General features: G+C 46.8%; 1 protein-coding gene across 4 annotated transcripts in view; it reads left to right on the top strand.

Annotated features, from left to right (window-relative positions):
• Positions 1–12,086, top strand: part of ubr2 (ubiquitin protein ligase E3 component n-recognin 2) — a 56,516-nt gene that overhangs the window by 32,189 nt on the left and 12,241 nt on the right. For 2 of the 4 annotated variants that reach the window (XM_086260085.1, XM_086260084.1), the window contains exons 10-21: positions 2,196–2,284; positions 5,490–5,588; positions 5,990–6,153; positions 6,517–6,616; positions 6,705–6,833; positions 6,981–7,164; positions 7,244–7,305; positions 7,396–7,506; positions 7,583–7,648; positions 7,774–7,890; positions 10,397–10,457; positions 10,543–10,667. In XM_086260085.1, the coding sequence (XP_086116211.1) occupies positions 2,196–2,284; positions 5,490–5,588; positions 5,990–6,153; positions 6,517–6,616; positions 6,705–6,833; positions 6,981–7,164; positions 7,244–7,305; positions 7,396–7,506; positions 7,583–7,648; positions 7,774–7,890; positions 10,397–10,457; positions 10,543–10,667 (1,307 nt within the window). Of the gene's footprint in view, positions 1–2,195; positions 2,285–5,322; positions 5,422–5,489; positions 5,589–5,989; positions 6,154–6,516; positions 6,617–6,704; positions 6,834–6,980; positions 7,165–7,243; positions 7,306–7,395; positions 7,507–7,582; positions 7,649–7,773; positions 7,891–10,396; positions 10,458–10,542; positions 10,668–12,086 lie in introns of all 4 variants that reach the window. The other 2 variants (XM_086260086.1, XM_086260083.1) reach the window with 1 other exon arrangement.

The following is a 12,086-nucleotide window of genomic DNA, read 5'->3' as shown; positions in this document are numbered from 1 at the left end:
AAGACACACAGCAGAGATACAGTCCCAATTAAATGTTTAAGACCACTTGAAAAGTGGCCAAAAGTCATATTTTGCATGGTTGGATCTTCACCAGGTTCCAACTAGAGCTTTAACATGCAGAAATGTGATTGAGACAAAACATTTGAGCATGCAGTTTATTGAAAACAACACAAACTGAAACGGGCTGTTTTACGGCTGATCAAAAGTTTCGGGCCACATGCCTTTAAAAGGACAAATCTGGGCACAAATGTGGATTCACTGTCATTTCCTGTCAGGTAGTCACACTGTCATGATGTTCTGATGGCAAAGGCAAACAAATGTTCCCTTTTTGAACGGGGTCGGGTTGTTGAACTGCATAAGCATGGTCTCTCACAGCACCGTCACTGCTGAGGTGGGACGCAGTGAGACAGTTATTTGGAATTCCTGAAATGATCCTTCCTGAGGTTTATGGAACAAAAGTCAAGTGGAAGACCCAAACAAATGTCATCAGCACTGAGCCGGAGGATCCAGTTGGCTGTCCGTCGAGACACTGGATAACCCTCGACCCAAATTAAGGCCGTTCCTGGTGCCGACTGCAGCCCCATAACCATCAGACGGCCTCAAAACACGTCTTCAGAGGCCTCGTCTCCATGGACGCCACAGAACTGACCGTTTTGACCAAACATGGGACATTGAAAGGTCCTCTAGCTAATCACATGAGCCTCTTTCACACCTTGGCTCATGTGATTAGGTAGAGGATCATTAGGGGGTCCATTGTCCCCTCTCGGGGGGTTACTCCCACAGGGCTTAAATCTGGGACTCTCCACCATTTGACCCTAGAACTGAAGAAGCTTCTCGTATGAGAGGTGAAACGTCTTCAAGCAACTTCCAGAAGTCCAGACACTTTTCTTTCCAAGCTCCTTAGACGATGAGAACAAATGTAACTTTGATGGTCCTGATGGTTTGCAGTGTTACTGCCATGATAAGCAGGTCTCACCTGAGGTGTTTACTACGCCTACAGCGAGGGGGCTCCATAATGATCTGGGGTGCTTTTTCCTTCAATGGAACAACGGAGCTTCAGGAGGTGCAGGGGTGGCAAATGGCTGCTGGCCATGTCCAGATGTTGCAGAGAGCGTCCTCGTGACTGAGGGCCCTCATCTGTGTGATAAACACTGGGTTTATCAGCAGGACAACGCTACAGTCCACCTCCCCTGCAGCGGCGCTGCAGACCACGCCCCGCCACACACATTAACCAGGTAAATACATATTTAAGCAGAATTTTGCAAATATCTATTTTTTTTTAGCAGCATAGAGCTTTTTTTCCCAATTACTTTTTAAAAGTCAGGTCAAGGCTCCAAAAGCCCAAAGGCGATATGAGCGGGGCGGCTCACAACAGTTTTTGTTTGCTGGATCATTTTAGTTCAGCTTTCCTTTTGTTATATTTCTTTAAGAGTTCAAAATGTGTTAATTACATGAATAAAAGGTAATTTTCTCTGTAGCACTTCATGGATTTCATAAGCAACACACCTTAGTTGCTCCGTGGATTCTTTTAAAAAGCAGTTAAAAACTTTTCTGTTCAAACAAGCCTTTTGTTGTACGTATTTTATATTCTTTACATTATTTACATTTGATCTTTTACATTGTGTATAATGTCTGTTGATTGTATTGTTTATTTTAATATTTGTGTACAGCACTTTGTGAGTGCTTGTCTGTGAAAAGCGCTTAATAAATAAACTTTACTTACTTACTTTAGTTGTTCACACAAAGCATAAAGGTTAAAAAAACAAACAAACAAACAATATATACAGTGTTATCTTCATTTTAGATTTTAAAAAGTATTTGCGGCTCCCAGTGTTTTCTTTTGCGTGGAAACCGGGTCCAAGTGGCTCTTTAGGTGTTAACGTTTGCAGACCCCTGGTATAAGTTTTGTTTTTAGTAAACTGCATGCTCAAAGCATGTTATGTCTCACTCCCGTTTCTGCATGTTGAAGCTCTACTTGGAACTTGGAAGATCCAACAATGCAAAATAGGATTTTTGGCCATTTTTCAAGTGGTCTTAAACTCTCGATTGGCGCTGAATGTGACTGACAGGCACTCTAACTAGCTGAAGTTTGGATGCATGGCAGTCTCCTTGATCTGTTTGTTCATGGTGTGCGAGTTGATGAGCTGCAAGTAAATGCGAGCAAGTTGAGGTCAGCTGATCTGTCATGTTTGCAGGAGCGAGGAACATCTATCACCAGCTACTCATGAACAGCCTCCTCATGGACCTCAAGTACAAGAAGATCTTTGCCATCCAATTTGCCAAGGTAACACACCTGTGCAGTATACCTGACACCCGCCAGCCACTTCATTAGGTACACCTTGCTGGTACTGGTTGGTTCTCCTTTTTCTTTAAGAGCTGCTTCAATTCTTCACGGCTGGTAAGCTGCTGGAAACACTCAGAGAGGCTGGTCCATGTGGACACGGCATGATGAGAACTTCTGTTCCATCTGAGCACAGAGGAGCTCTGCTGCACTGAGATCTTTGACCGTGGAGGCCCTTATACAGCAAACTCACTGTCATATTTAAGACATGGTTGGTGGGAACATGACATCAGATCAGCAGTCTGAAACACCAACAACCATCCCACGCTTAAAGTCTCTTAAATCACTTTCCTTCATTAATCTGATGTTCATTTTGAACTTCAGCTCGTCTGATATCTACATGTCTGAATACACTGAGCTGAAGCCCTGTGATTGCCTGATTACATATTTGCATTAAGCTGTTGAACAGGAATACCTAATAAAGTGGCTGGTGAGTGTATATACCTGATCGGAACACCCATGACAGCTGTGGAGCTTTATATAGTCTGGGGGGGTTTATGCTAGTAGAATCTCGATGATCTGTGATTCCCTGGCAGCATCTGTTTCCTCAGTGCAACAGCCTAAAACCTCACCACATGACCTTGTTGGCTTGTTTACAGCTAAAATGAAAAACTTCATCCAGCCAGTCGTGTGTCGATTGAATTTTTAGATCCAAATAAATCAAAGTACTCAAAAAGATCCTCTGGAGTGAACTTTGTTCATTGAAACAGACTTTACTAAACAGTGTCATATAAACAACAAAACATGTAACAACAAGACATCACAAAGTAGAACAGAGCAACCCTGAGGTGTAGAGCCTTCATGCTCATGTAGCAGACAAAAACAACAGAGAAAAGGGGTTACGCTGCCAAAAATAAACCATAAATCTCATTAATTTGGGGTTTTTCTCTCTTTGGAAAGTGTGTCCTGTCAAAGAGCGCCATAACTCACATTAACCCCTCCATGAACTGCTGTCTTAGTGTGGTAGACTAGTTTGTTTGTCCTAGGGAACCCAGGGGCTATGTTCTCAGGGCCTTTTGCCTCCTAGTAGGGTTTCCCATGGCAAATTGGTCCTGTGTCAGGAACCAGGCAAAGAGATATTCAAAAGACCCTTATGAGTTTAACAACAAGGGAGTTCACCCTGCCTGGGATACGGTTACTGGGACCCCGTCCTGGAGCCAGGCCTGGGAAGTGTGTCCAATGGGAGAACGCCAGGTGGCCAGGCCTTAGCTCAAAAGGCCCGGCTGGGTGCACCCGACACCCGACGTAGGCCTGCACCAGCCCCATGGGGTGCCGTAGAGGTCTGGTGCAGTGTGTGCTAATGGCAAGAGATCCTGACCGATCGATCCCCGAGTTTGGCGTTCGGGACACGGAACATCATCCCTCTGGTGGAGAAGGAGTATGCGAGGTTGAGATGTACCGGCTAGATATAGTCAGGCTCACCTCAACACACAGCTTGGGCTCTAGAACCTGTCTCCTAGAGAGGGGCTGTACTCTGTTCCAGTCTGGAGTTGCCTTTGGTAAGAGACAGTGTGTTGATGTGGGTATCTTGGGCCCTGTATGTTGGATTTTTTCCCAGTAGACCAGACACCTTCAGGTTGGGGAGTCTTTGGGTGGGGTGCTCGAGGTGCTCCATCTGGAGACTCAACACTCATATGAGCAATTGACAGTGAGACTTAGAGGGGCGTCATTGGGAGGAACGGCCTGCCTGGTCTGATCTCAAGTGGTGTTCTATTACTTGTCTATAACAAACACCATGTTCAAAGGGCGTCTGTAAATGCACATGGCAGCAGGGAAACCCTAGGTTGATGATCGATGCTGTAATCGTATCATCGGATCTGCAGGTGTATATTCTGGATACACGGGTGAAAAGAGCTGCTGAGGTGTCAACTGATCACCTCCTGGTGGTGAGTTGGATCAGGTTGTAGGTTAGGACTGTGGACAGGCTTGCCTCACTTAAACATATAGTGAGAGTGCAATGTGAATGCCGGGCACAGTCCGTGAGCTCTTGAACTCTTACTTCCAACTGAGCCATCAGGCTGAAGAACAATCCTATTGGCCTTTGTTAGCCTGCGGGACTTCACAGACAGCTGATGGGTACCGGAAGGTAAAGCGGAACACTTATTCAGACAGTGGCTGAAGCAAAAACTTGGGTGTGGGAGGAGTTCAGTAAGGTCAATGACTTTCCTTGAAAGCGATTCTGGCAAACTGCAGCGCTCTACAGCGCTCTACCCGCACTGTAGAGCGCTGCTGACTGAGGATATAGTTGGACGATGGAAGGAATACTTCCAGGACCTCCTTAATCCCACTGATACAACTTCTGTAGAGGAAGCAGCAAATGGGGGTGGTGAGTCATCCATCACTGGAGGCGAGGTCACTGAGGCAGGTAAACGACTCCTTGATGGCAGAGCCCCTGGGGTGGATGAGGTTTGCTGTGAGTTTCTGAAGGCTCAGATGTTGTAGGGCTGTGTTGGACACGTCTCTACAGTGTTGCATGGAGATGTAGGGCAGTACCTCTGGATTGGCAGACTGGTGGTTCTCAATTTGAAGAAGGATAGGATGATATATCAGGATAAAAATTCACTGAAGTTAAAGATGCTGGTGATCACTCAGCTAGAAAATGAATCATTAAAAAGTCGACTGACAGAAAGACTTCAGTGATCAAAGCACGTATGTCCACATATTATTCACAGGAATCGGTCTTCGGACTGAAAATAACCCTCAGGTGGGAAACAAATAATTTAAAATGGGTCATGCTGAGCTGATCGCCTAAAGCTGCTGCTGATCTTGATTAAAGAACCAGTCGCTGCTGTGCATGTGCTGTGTTAAGGTCAGGTTTACAGAACTAACAGAAGTCTTGATACACTTTTCTTTTGTGAGCTGTCTTAAAAATATCAGAGTTTTAGCGACAGGTTTTTAAAGGAGTCAGTGTGTGGGTGGTGGTGGGGTGTTGGGCGGACAGCAGCGACCTCTGACCCAGAGGTGAAATGTCGTCCCTCCAGAACTACAGACGCCTACAGACAGATTTTATGGAGGACGACCACGAGCGAGTGGTGTCAGTGACGTCGCTGTCTGTCCAGCTCTTCACCGTCCCGACCATGGTGAGTACTCCTCCTGCACCTCCACACAACTCTCTCTCTCTGTGTTCCCCTCTCTCTCCCGCTGCTAGAATTACGAACGCTTGCAGAACGACTATGTGAAAGACGACCACGGCCGTGAGTTCTCCATCACTGACCTGTCAGTGCAAATGTTCACCGTACCGTCACTGGTGAGTTCAGGTGGCTGCCGCCGGAGTAGATGTCATCCCACCGGCTGAGTTGTTTAAAGTGGGTGCTTCACCCTCAGGTGGAACAGATGTCAGACATCACTGAAAAAATGTTATGATCTAAAGTCATCCCTGAAGTTTCATTGAAAGCTGATTAGTTGATAATCAATAATTATAACAGATATAATTATTATTAATATATTATGTATTAATAATAGTATTAATAATAATCAGATCAATCACCTTTAAAGTTTAGTTCTTCAGAATCCACCAAAATAAATGTCACAAGCAAAGAAACACAGATCGAAATGATAACAGGCCCAACACTGAACATGAGGAACGACACGTCTGTACATGTGTGGGGGTGTGTGTGTGTTGGTGTGTGGGTCTCAAATGTTCTGCAGGCCCGGATGCTGATGGTGGAGGAGAACCTGATGACCACCATCATCAGGACCTTTGTGGATCACCTCCGCCACAGAGACCCGCAGGGGCGCTTCCAGTTCGACCGCTACACCGCCCAGCAGGCCTTCAAGTTCGGGAGAGTCCAGAGCCTCATTGGTGACCTCAAGTGAGCCCCAGTTAGAGGTTATGAAGAGCCAGTTAGAGGTTATGAAGAGCCAGTTAGAGGTTATGAAGAGCCAGTTAGAGGTTAAGGGCCAGTTAGAGGTTATGAAGAGCCAGTTAGAGGTTATGAAGAGCCAGTTAGAGGTTAAGGGCCAGTTAGAGGTTATGAAGAGCCAGTTAGAGGTTAGTTGGAGACTAAACAGAGACTGGTTCTTGTGCGATGACCCTACACTGTGTATGCAGGGTACCCATGAATCCTGTTCTGTAGCTTGATGAATCTTCTTTCACAAGTGTAAACGCTGTGGGTGTGTGTCGTGTTTTATGATAAAACCAGGCCTGTCAGTGTAACCAGTGCTTCTACATGCAGGTATGTCCTGATCAGCCCTCCGTCCAAGTGGAGCGATCAGCTCAGACTCAAGTTTCTAGAAGGTTTCTACGCTTTTCTGGAGCTGCTCAAGTGCATGCAGGTAACATGGAGACAGTGTGAGGTTTACCTGTACAGGTGCAGCCCGAACATCTCTGAGCCTGTCTGTCTGTGAACCCACCTCCCTGCAGGGCATGGACCCAGTGGTGAGACAGGTGGGGCAGCATATTGAGATGGAGCCTGAGTGGGAGGCGGCGTTCACGCTGCAGATGAAGCTGACAAACATCATCACGATGATCCAGGAATGGTGCTCCACTGATGTGAGACAACACACTGAACACGCTACATGTAACATTACAAATGTTACCTTTTATGTTCCTACAGTTTATTTTTTGTTTTTTTTTTAAATAAACAGATTGATTGAGTGAGCCATCCAAGCCTTTTCTTTGCTCCTTTGTGTGTGTCAGGAGCGTGTGCTGATCGAGGCCTACAAGAAGTGTCTGAGCGCTCTCAGTCACTGTCATAACAGCCTTCCAGATGGTGAGCAGCCAATCAGCTTGAGCCTGGCAGGCCACAGCGTGGAAACATTCAGGTATCAGGTGTCTCAGGAAAAAGTCTCCATACACCTGCCGGTCTGCAGGCTGCTGGCAGGTAAACACACACACACATTTTAAAAGTCACACCATCTGTCTCCACGTCCTGTTTGAAGTTGTATCAATCACCTCCTCAGGTCTGCACATCCTCCTCAGCAGAACAGAGGTGGCGTCTCATTTCCCTGAGCAGCTCCCATTGGTCAGTAACAGATTATTATTGATCCCTGATTGGAAACGCCATTTTCCAACCAGTTTGATTCATTGATTGTTGATGCCACGTGTCCCTCAGGGTGAACTAAGCCCCCCCCTTCTGATCGAACTCCCCCTCCGTTGCCTGGTGCTCTGTGCCCAGGTGCATGCTGGGATGTGGAGGAGGAACGGATTCTCACTGATTAATCAGGTGAGTTCTAACCTGTTAATCTATGCTGAAGAGATCAATGCTGATTAGCTAAGTTTTTTGCTGTTTGTTGTTTCAGATTTATTATTACCACAATGTAAAGTGTCGAGTCGAGATGTTCGACAAAGACATCATCATGCTACAGGTACAACTCGCCTCTACTGACGCTCCACTTATTCTACCAGTGCTGATTCAACAGCACTAATGCCTCTGTGAAGCGTTGGTGCAGACTCTCTGCTCATGCTTGCTGCTGTTTTTGGTTGGGTGCAGGCAGGGGCGTCCATGATGGATCCAAACCACTTCCTGATGATTGTTCTGAGTCGATTTGAAGTGTTTCACGTTTTCAGCACCGCTGACATCAGGAAAAGATACAGAGAGGCCAACAAGGTCAGTCCTCTTCTGTTGTCAAGACGCCATGATTTTACTGCTAAGCTTATCCGCCCCACCCTCGACACAGATACATTTCCAAAGATTGTTATGTTAAAGCTCCTGCAGCGTCAGGTGATGCAAAGCTGCAGCAGATTAAATTCAGACACCTGCATGAACAGACAAGAAGTCAGATTTTGCAGCAGGTCGCTTTGACTTGTCTGTTTATTTGCACGTAACGAGAAATTAGAATCACATCTGCAGGTCAGACATTCACATTACGTCGTGTTTGACATTCAAATCAAATCAAATCACTTTTATTGTCACATCACATGTGCAGGTACATTGGTACAGCACATGTGAGTGAAATTCATGTGTGCGAGCTTCACAAGCAACAGAGTTGTGCAAATACAATAATGTAAACAAGCAAAATACAAGAATGGCTACATCTGAAACTAATAAATATATGTACAATATATAATAGTATATGCATTTCTGGATGTGTATACTAAATATTTTTCTACGTGTGTGTGTGTGTGTGTGTGTGTGTGTACACATATTTTACAAATTAAATAGAGTAAACAATAAATAAAATATATAAAATATACAGAGTGAGACATGTGCAAAACAGTGGCATTACTGTACAGTATGGAGTGCATAATGTTAAAGTTCCAGTAGTGAAGCTGAGGTGTCTATGACGTGTTCAGCAGTCTGATGGCCTGGTGGAAGAAGCTGTCTCTCAGTCTGCTGGTACGGGACCGGATGCTGCAGAACCTCCTTCCTGATGGAAGCAGTCTGAACAGTTTATGGCTGGGGTGACTGGAGTCCTTGATGATCCTCCCCGCTTTCCTCAGGCAGCGCTTCCTGTAGATGTCTTGGAGGGAGGGAAGCTCACCTCCAATTATCCGTTCAGAGCACCGCACTACTGTCTGGAGAGCTTTGCAGTTGTAGGTGGTGCTGTTGCCGTACCAGGTGGTGATGCATCCAGTGAGGATGCTCTCAATGGCACAGTGATAGAAGGTCCTGAGGATGCGGGGGCTCATGCCGAATCTTTTCAGTCTCCTGAGAAAGAAGAGGCGCTGCTGCGCCTTCTTCACTGTTTTGTTTGTGTGTACTGACCACGTAAGATCCTCAGCCAGGTGTACGCCAAGGAACCGGAAGCTGCTCACTCTCTCCACAGCAGCGCCGTTGATGGTGATGGGGGTGTGTACTTCTCTGCACCTCCGGAAGTCCACTATCAACTCCTTTGTCTTTGCGACGTTGAGGGTGAGATGGTTGTCTTGACACCAGTGGGTCAGGGCGCTGACCTCCTCCCTGTAAGCCGTCTCATCACCGTTGGTGATAAGACCCACCACTGTAGTGTCGTCCGCAAACTTCACAATGATGTTGGAGTTGTTAGTGGCTGTGCAGTCGTAGGTGTAGAGTGAGTACAGGAGAGGGCTCAGTACACACCTCTGTGGAGCACCAGTGTTCAGTGTGATGGGGGATGAGGTGATGCTGCCCAGTCTGACCACTTGGCGTCTGTCAGACAGGAAGCTAAGGATCCAGCTGCAGAGGGAGCTGCTCAGTCCTAGATCCTGCAGTTTCCTGTCCAGCTTCGAGGGAACGATGGTATTGAATGCTGAGCTGTAATCTACAAACAGCATCCTCACATACGTGTCTCTCTTCTCCAGGTGTGACAGGGCAGTGTGTAGTGTCAGGGCTATGGCATCATCAGTGGACCTGTTGTGGCGGTATGCGAACTGTAGAGGGTCCAGTGAGTCAGGTAGTGCAGAGCAGATGAAGTCCCTGACCAGCTTCTCGAAGCATTTGCTTACGATGGGGGTCAGGGCTACAGGTCGCCAGTCGTTCAATGAGGAGATGGTGGAGGATTTGGGTACAGGGACGACGGTGGCCATTTTGAAGCAGGCTGGGACTACAGACAGAGAGAGGGAAAGGTTGAAGATGTGCGTGAACACTCCAGCCAGCTGAGCCGCGCATGACTTGAGGACGCGGCCGGGAATCCCGTCCGGACCAGTAGCTTTGCGCGCGTTCACCTTCCTGAAGCACTTCCGCACATCCTCCTCAGACACAGTGTGCGCACTGACGTCATCCGCGGTGCGCACACTGTCCGGTCTCATGGTGTTCGCTGTGTCGAATCTAGCGTAGAATACGTTTAGATCCTCACACAGAGAGGCCGTGGTCTGCGGTGTGCTGGTTTTCCCTCTAAAGTCTGTGATCGTGTTTAGTCCCTGCCACATACTCCGAGGGTTGTCAAACTGTTGCTCCACCCTGTCCCTGTACTCACGTTTGGCTGCTTTGATCATCTTCCGGAGTTGGTAATGTGCGTGTTTGTAGTCCGATGTGTTCGCGGAGGCAAAGGCGGTGCTCTGTGCCGCGCGAACATCTCCGTTAATCCAGGGTTTTTGATTTGGGAAGGATTTTAAGAAGGATTCAAGTCCTCAAAAATCCATTTGCAATGTTGAATCTTTCGAGTTAAACGCTACAGGTGTATGACTGACTCCTCCCACTCTGTCCTGTGTTTCAGGACCTGGTCCAGCAGAACACTCTCATCGAAGAGATGCTTCATCTCATCATTATGGTGGTCGGTGAGTTTGTTTCCTCTGAAAATGAGTCAGAGAGGTCGCCTTGTCCAGGTGCAACATTAGCACTGCCTCTGCATGTGTGTTACAGGTGAGCGGTACGTGGCGGGCGTTGGCCAGGTGGAGCCCTACGATGAGGTCAGAAGAGAAATCATCCACCTGCTGTCCATCAGACCGATGGCTCACAGCGAGCTTGCCAAGGCTCTACCTGAGAATGTGAGACCCTAACCTGTCTGTTAATGTTTTTTTAGTTATGCTGTTACATATTTGTAAGTATTTGTGAGTTCTGCTTTTAAAAGTTTATTAACCCTCTGGGCTCGACGGACGCGTCGGCACATCCAAATCACACGACCAATTTAAGATGACTTTGCAACAAGATGCAGCCAACCCGAGTCTCCAAGTTTAAAGTCTAAGTGCGGACTTCAAACTATATACAAGTTTTTAAGTTGTGTTGATAGGACACGAAAAACCAGAGTCATGATCAAAAATATACCTGATGTTTTTTGCTGAATACTATCGGCACTCTCTGCTTGTGACCAAATAAAAGAAAGAAAAAGCACCGCTTTCCTATTGGTGGAAAAATGTACCATGTCAACCAATCACAAAATGATATGGGAACATGTGACAATTGGTTGTTTAGGAAGAAGGAGAGGTTTTAGGAGTGACAGCGGTGAGAGAGTGTTTAGACACAAGAGATTTGTGACATTCAGTGTGTTTGGAGTGTGTAGTTGATGTGTACTTTTATGTAGTTTGCAGTTTTATGCAGTTACCCTGTACTTTTGTGTAGTTCGTGTGTACTTTTGTGTAGTTGGTGTGCAGTTTTGTGTAGTCTTTTGTGTTGTCGGTGGGTAGTTTTGTGTAGTTTGTGGCTAGTTAGTGCGTACTTTTGTGTAGTGTGTGCAGTTTTAACTACACTCAACAAAAATATAAACCCAACACCTTTGTTACTGCTCCCATTCCCCATGGGATGGACGTAGAGACCTAAAATTCATTCCAGATACACAATATAACCATCCCTCCCAAACAGTGGTCACAAATCAGTCCAAATGTGTGGTAGTGGGCACATCTGCTATATTGAGATAATCCATCCCACCTCACAGGTGTGCCACATCAGGATGCTGATCTGACATCATGAGTAGTGCACAGGTGTACCTCAGACTGCCCACAACAAAAGGCCACCCTGGAATGTGCAGTTTTGTCTCACAGCAAAATGCCACAGATGCCACAAGCAATGAGGGAGCGTGCAATTGGCATGCTGACAGCAGGAATGTCAACCAGATCTGTCGCCCGTGCATTGAATGTTCATTTCTCAACCATAAGCCGTCTCCACAGGCGTTTCAGAGAATATGGCAGCACATCCAACCGGCCTCACAACCGCAGACCTCGTGTAACCACACCAGCCCAGGACCTCCACATCCAGCAGGTTCACCTCCAAGATCGTCTGAGACCAGCCACCCAGACAGCTGCTGGAACAATTGGTTTGCACAACCAAACAATTTCTGCACAAACTGTCAGAAACCGTCTCAGGGACGCTCAACTGCATGCCCGTCGTCCTCATCGGGGTCTTGACCTGACTCCAGCTCGTCGCCGTAACAGACTTGTGTGGGCAAATGCTCACATTCGATGGCGTCTGGC

The sequence above is a fragment of the Aulonocara sp. 'chitande type north' Nkhata Bay genome, linkage group LG13 (assembly GCF_057382095.1).
Source record: "Aulonocara sp. 'chitande type north' Nkhata Bay isolate Kocher_YH1m ecotype deep benthic linkage group LG13, A_spYH_male_GT1.1, whole genome shotgun sequence".
Taxonomy (NCBI): domain Eukaryota; kingdom Metazoa; phylum Chordata; class Actinopteri; order Cichliformes; family Cichlidae; genus Aulonocara; species Aulonocara sp. 'chitande type north' Nkhata Bay.
The sequence above is the reverse complement of the archived record's forward strand: the minus strand, read 5'-3'. Positions and strand labels throughout refer to the sequence as shown.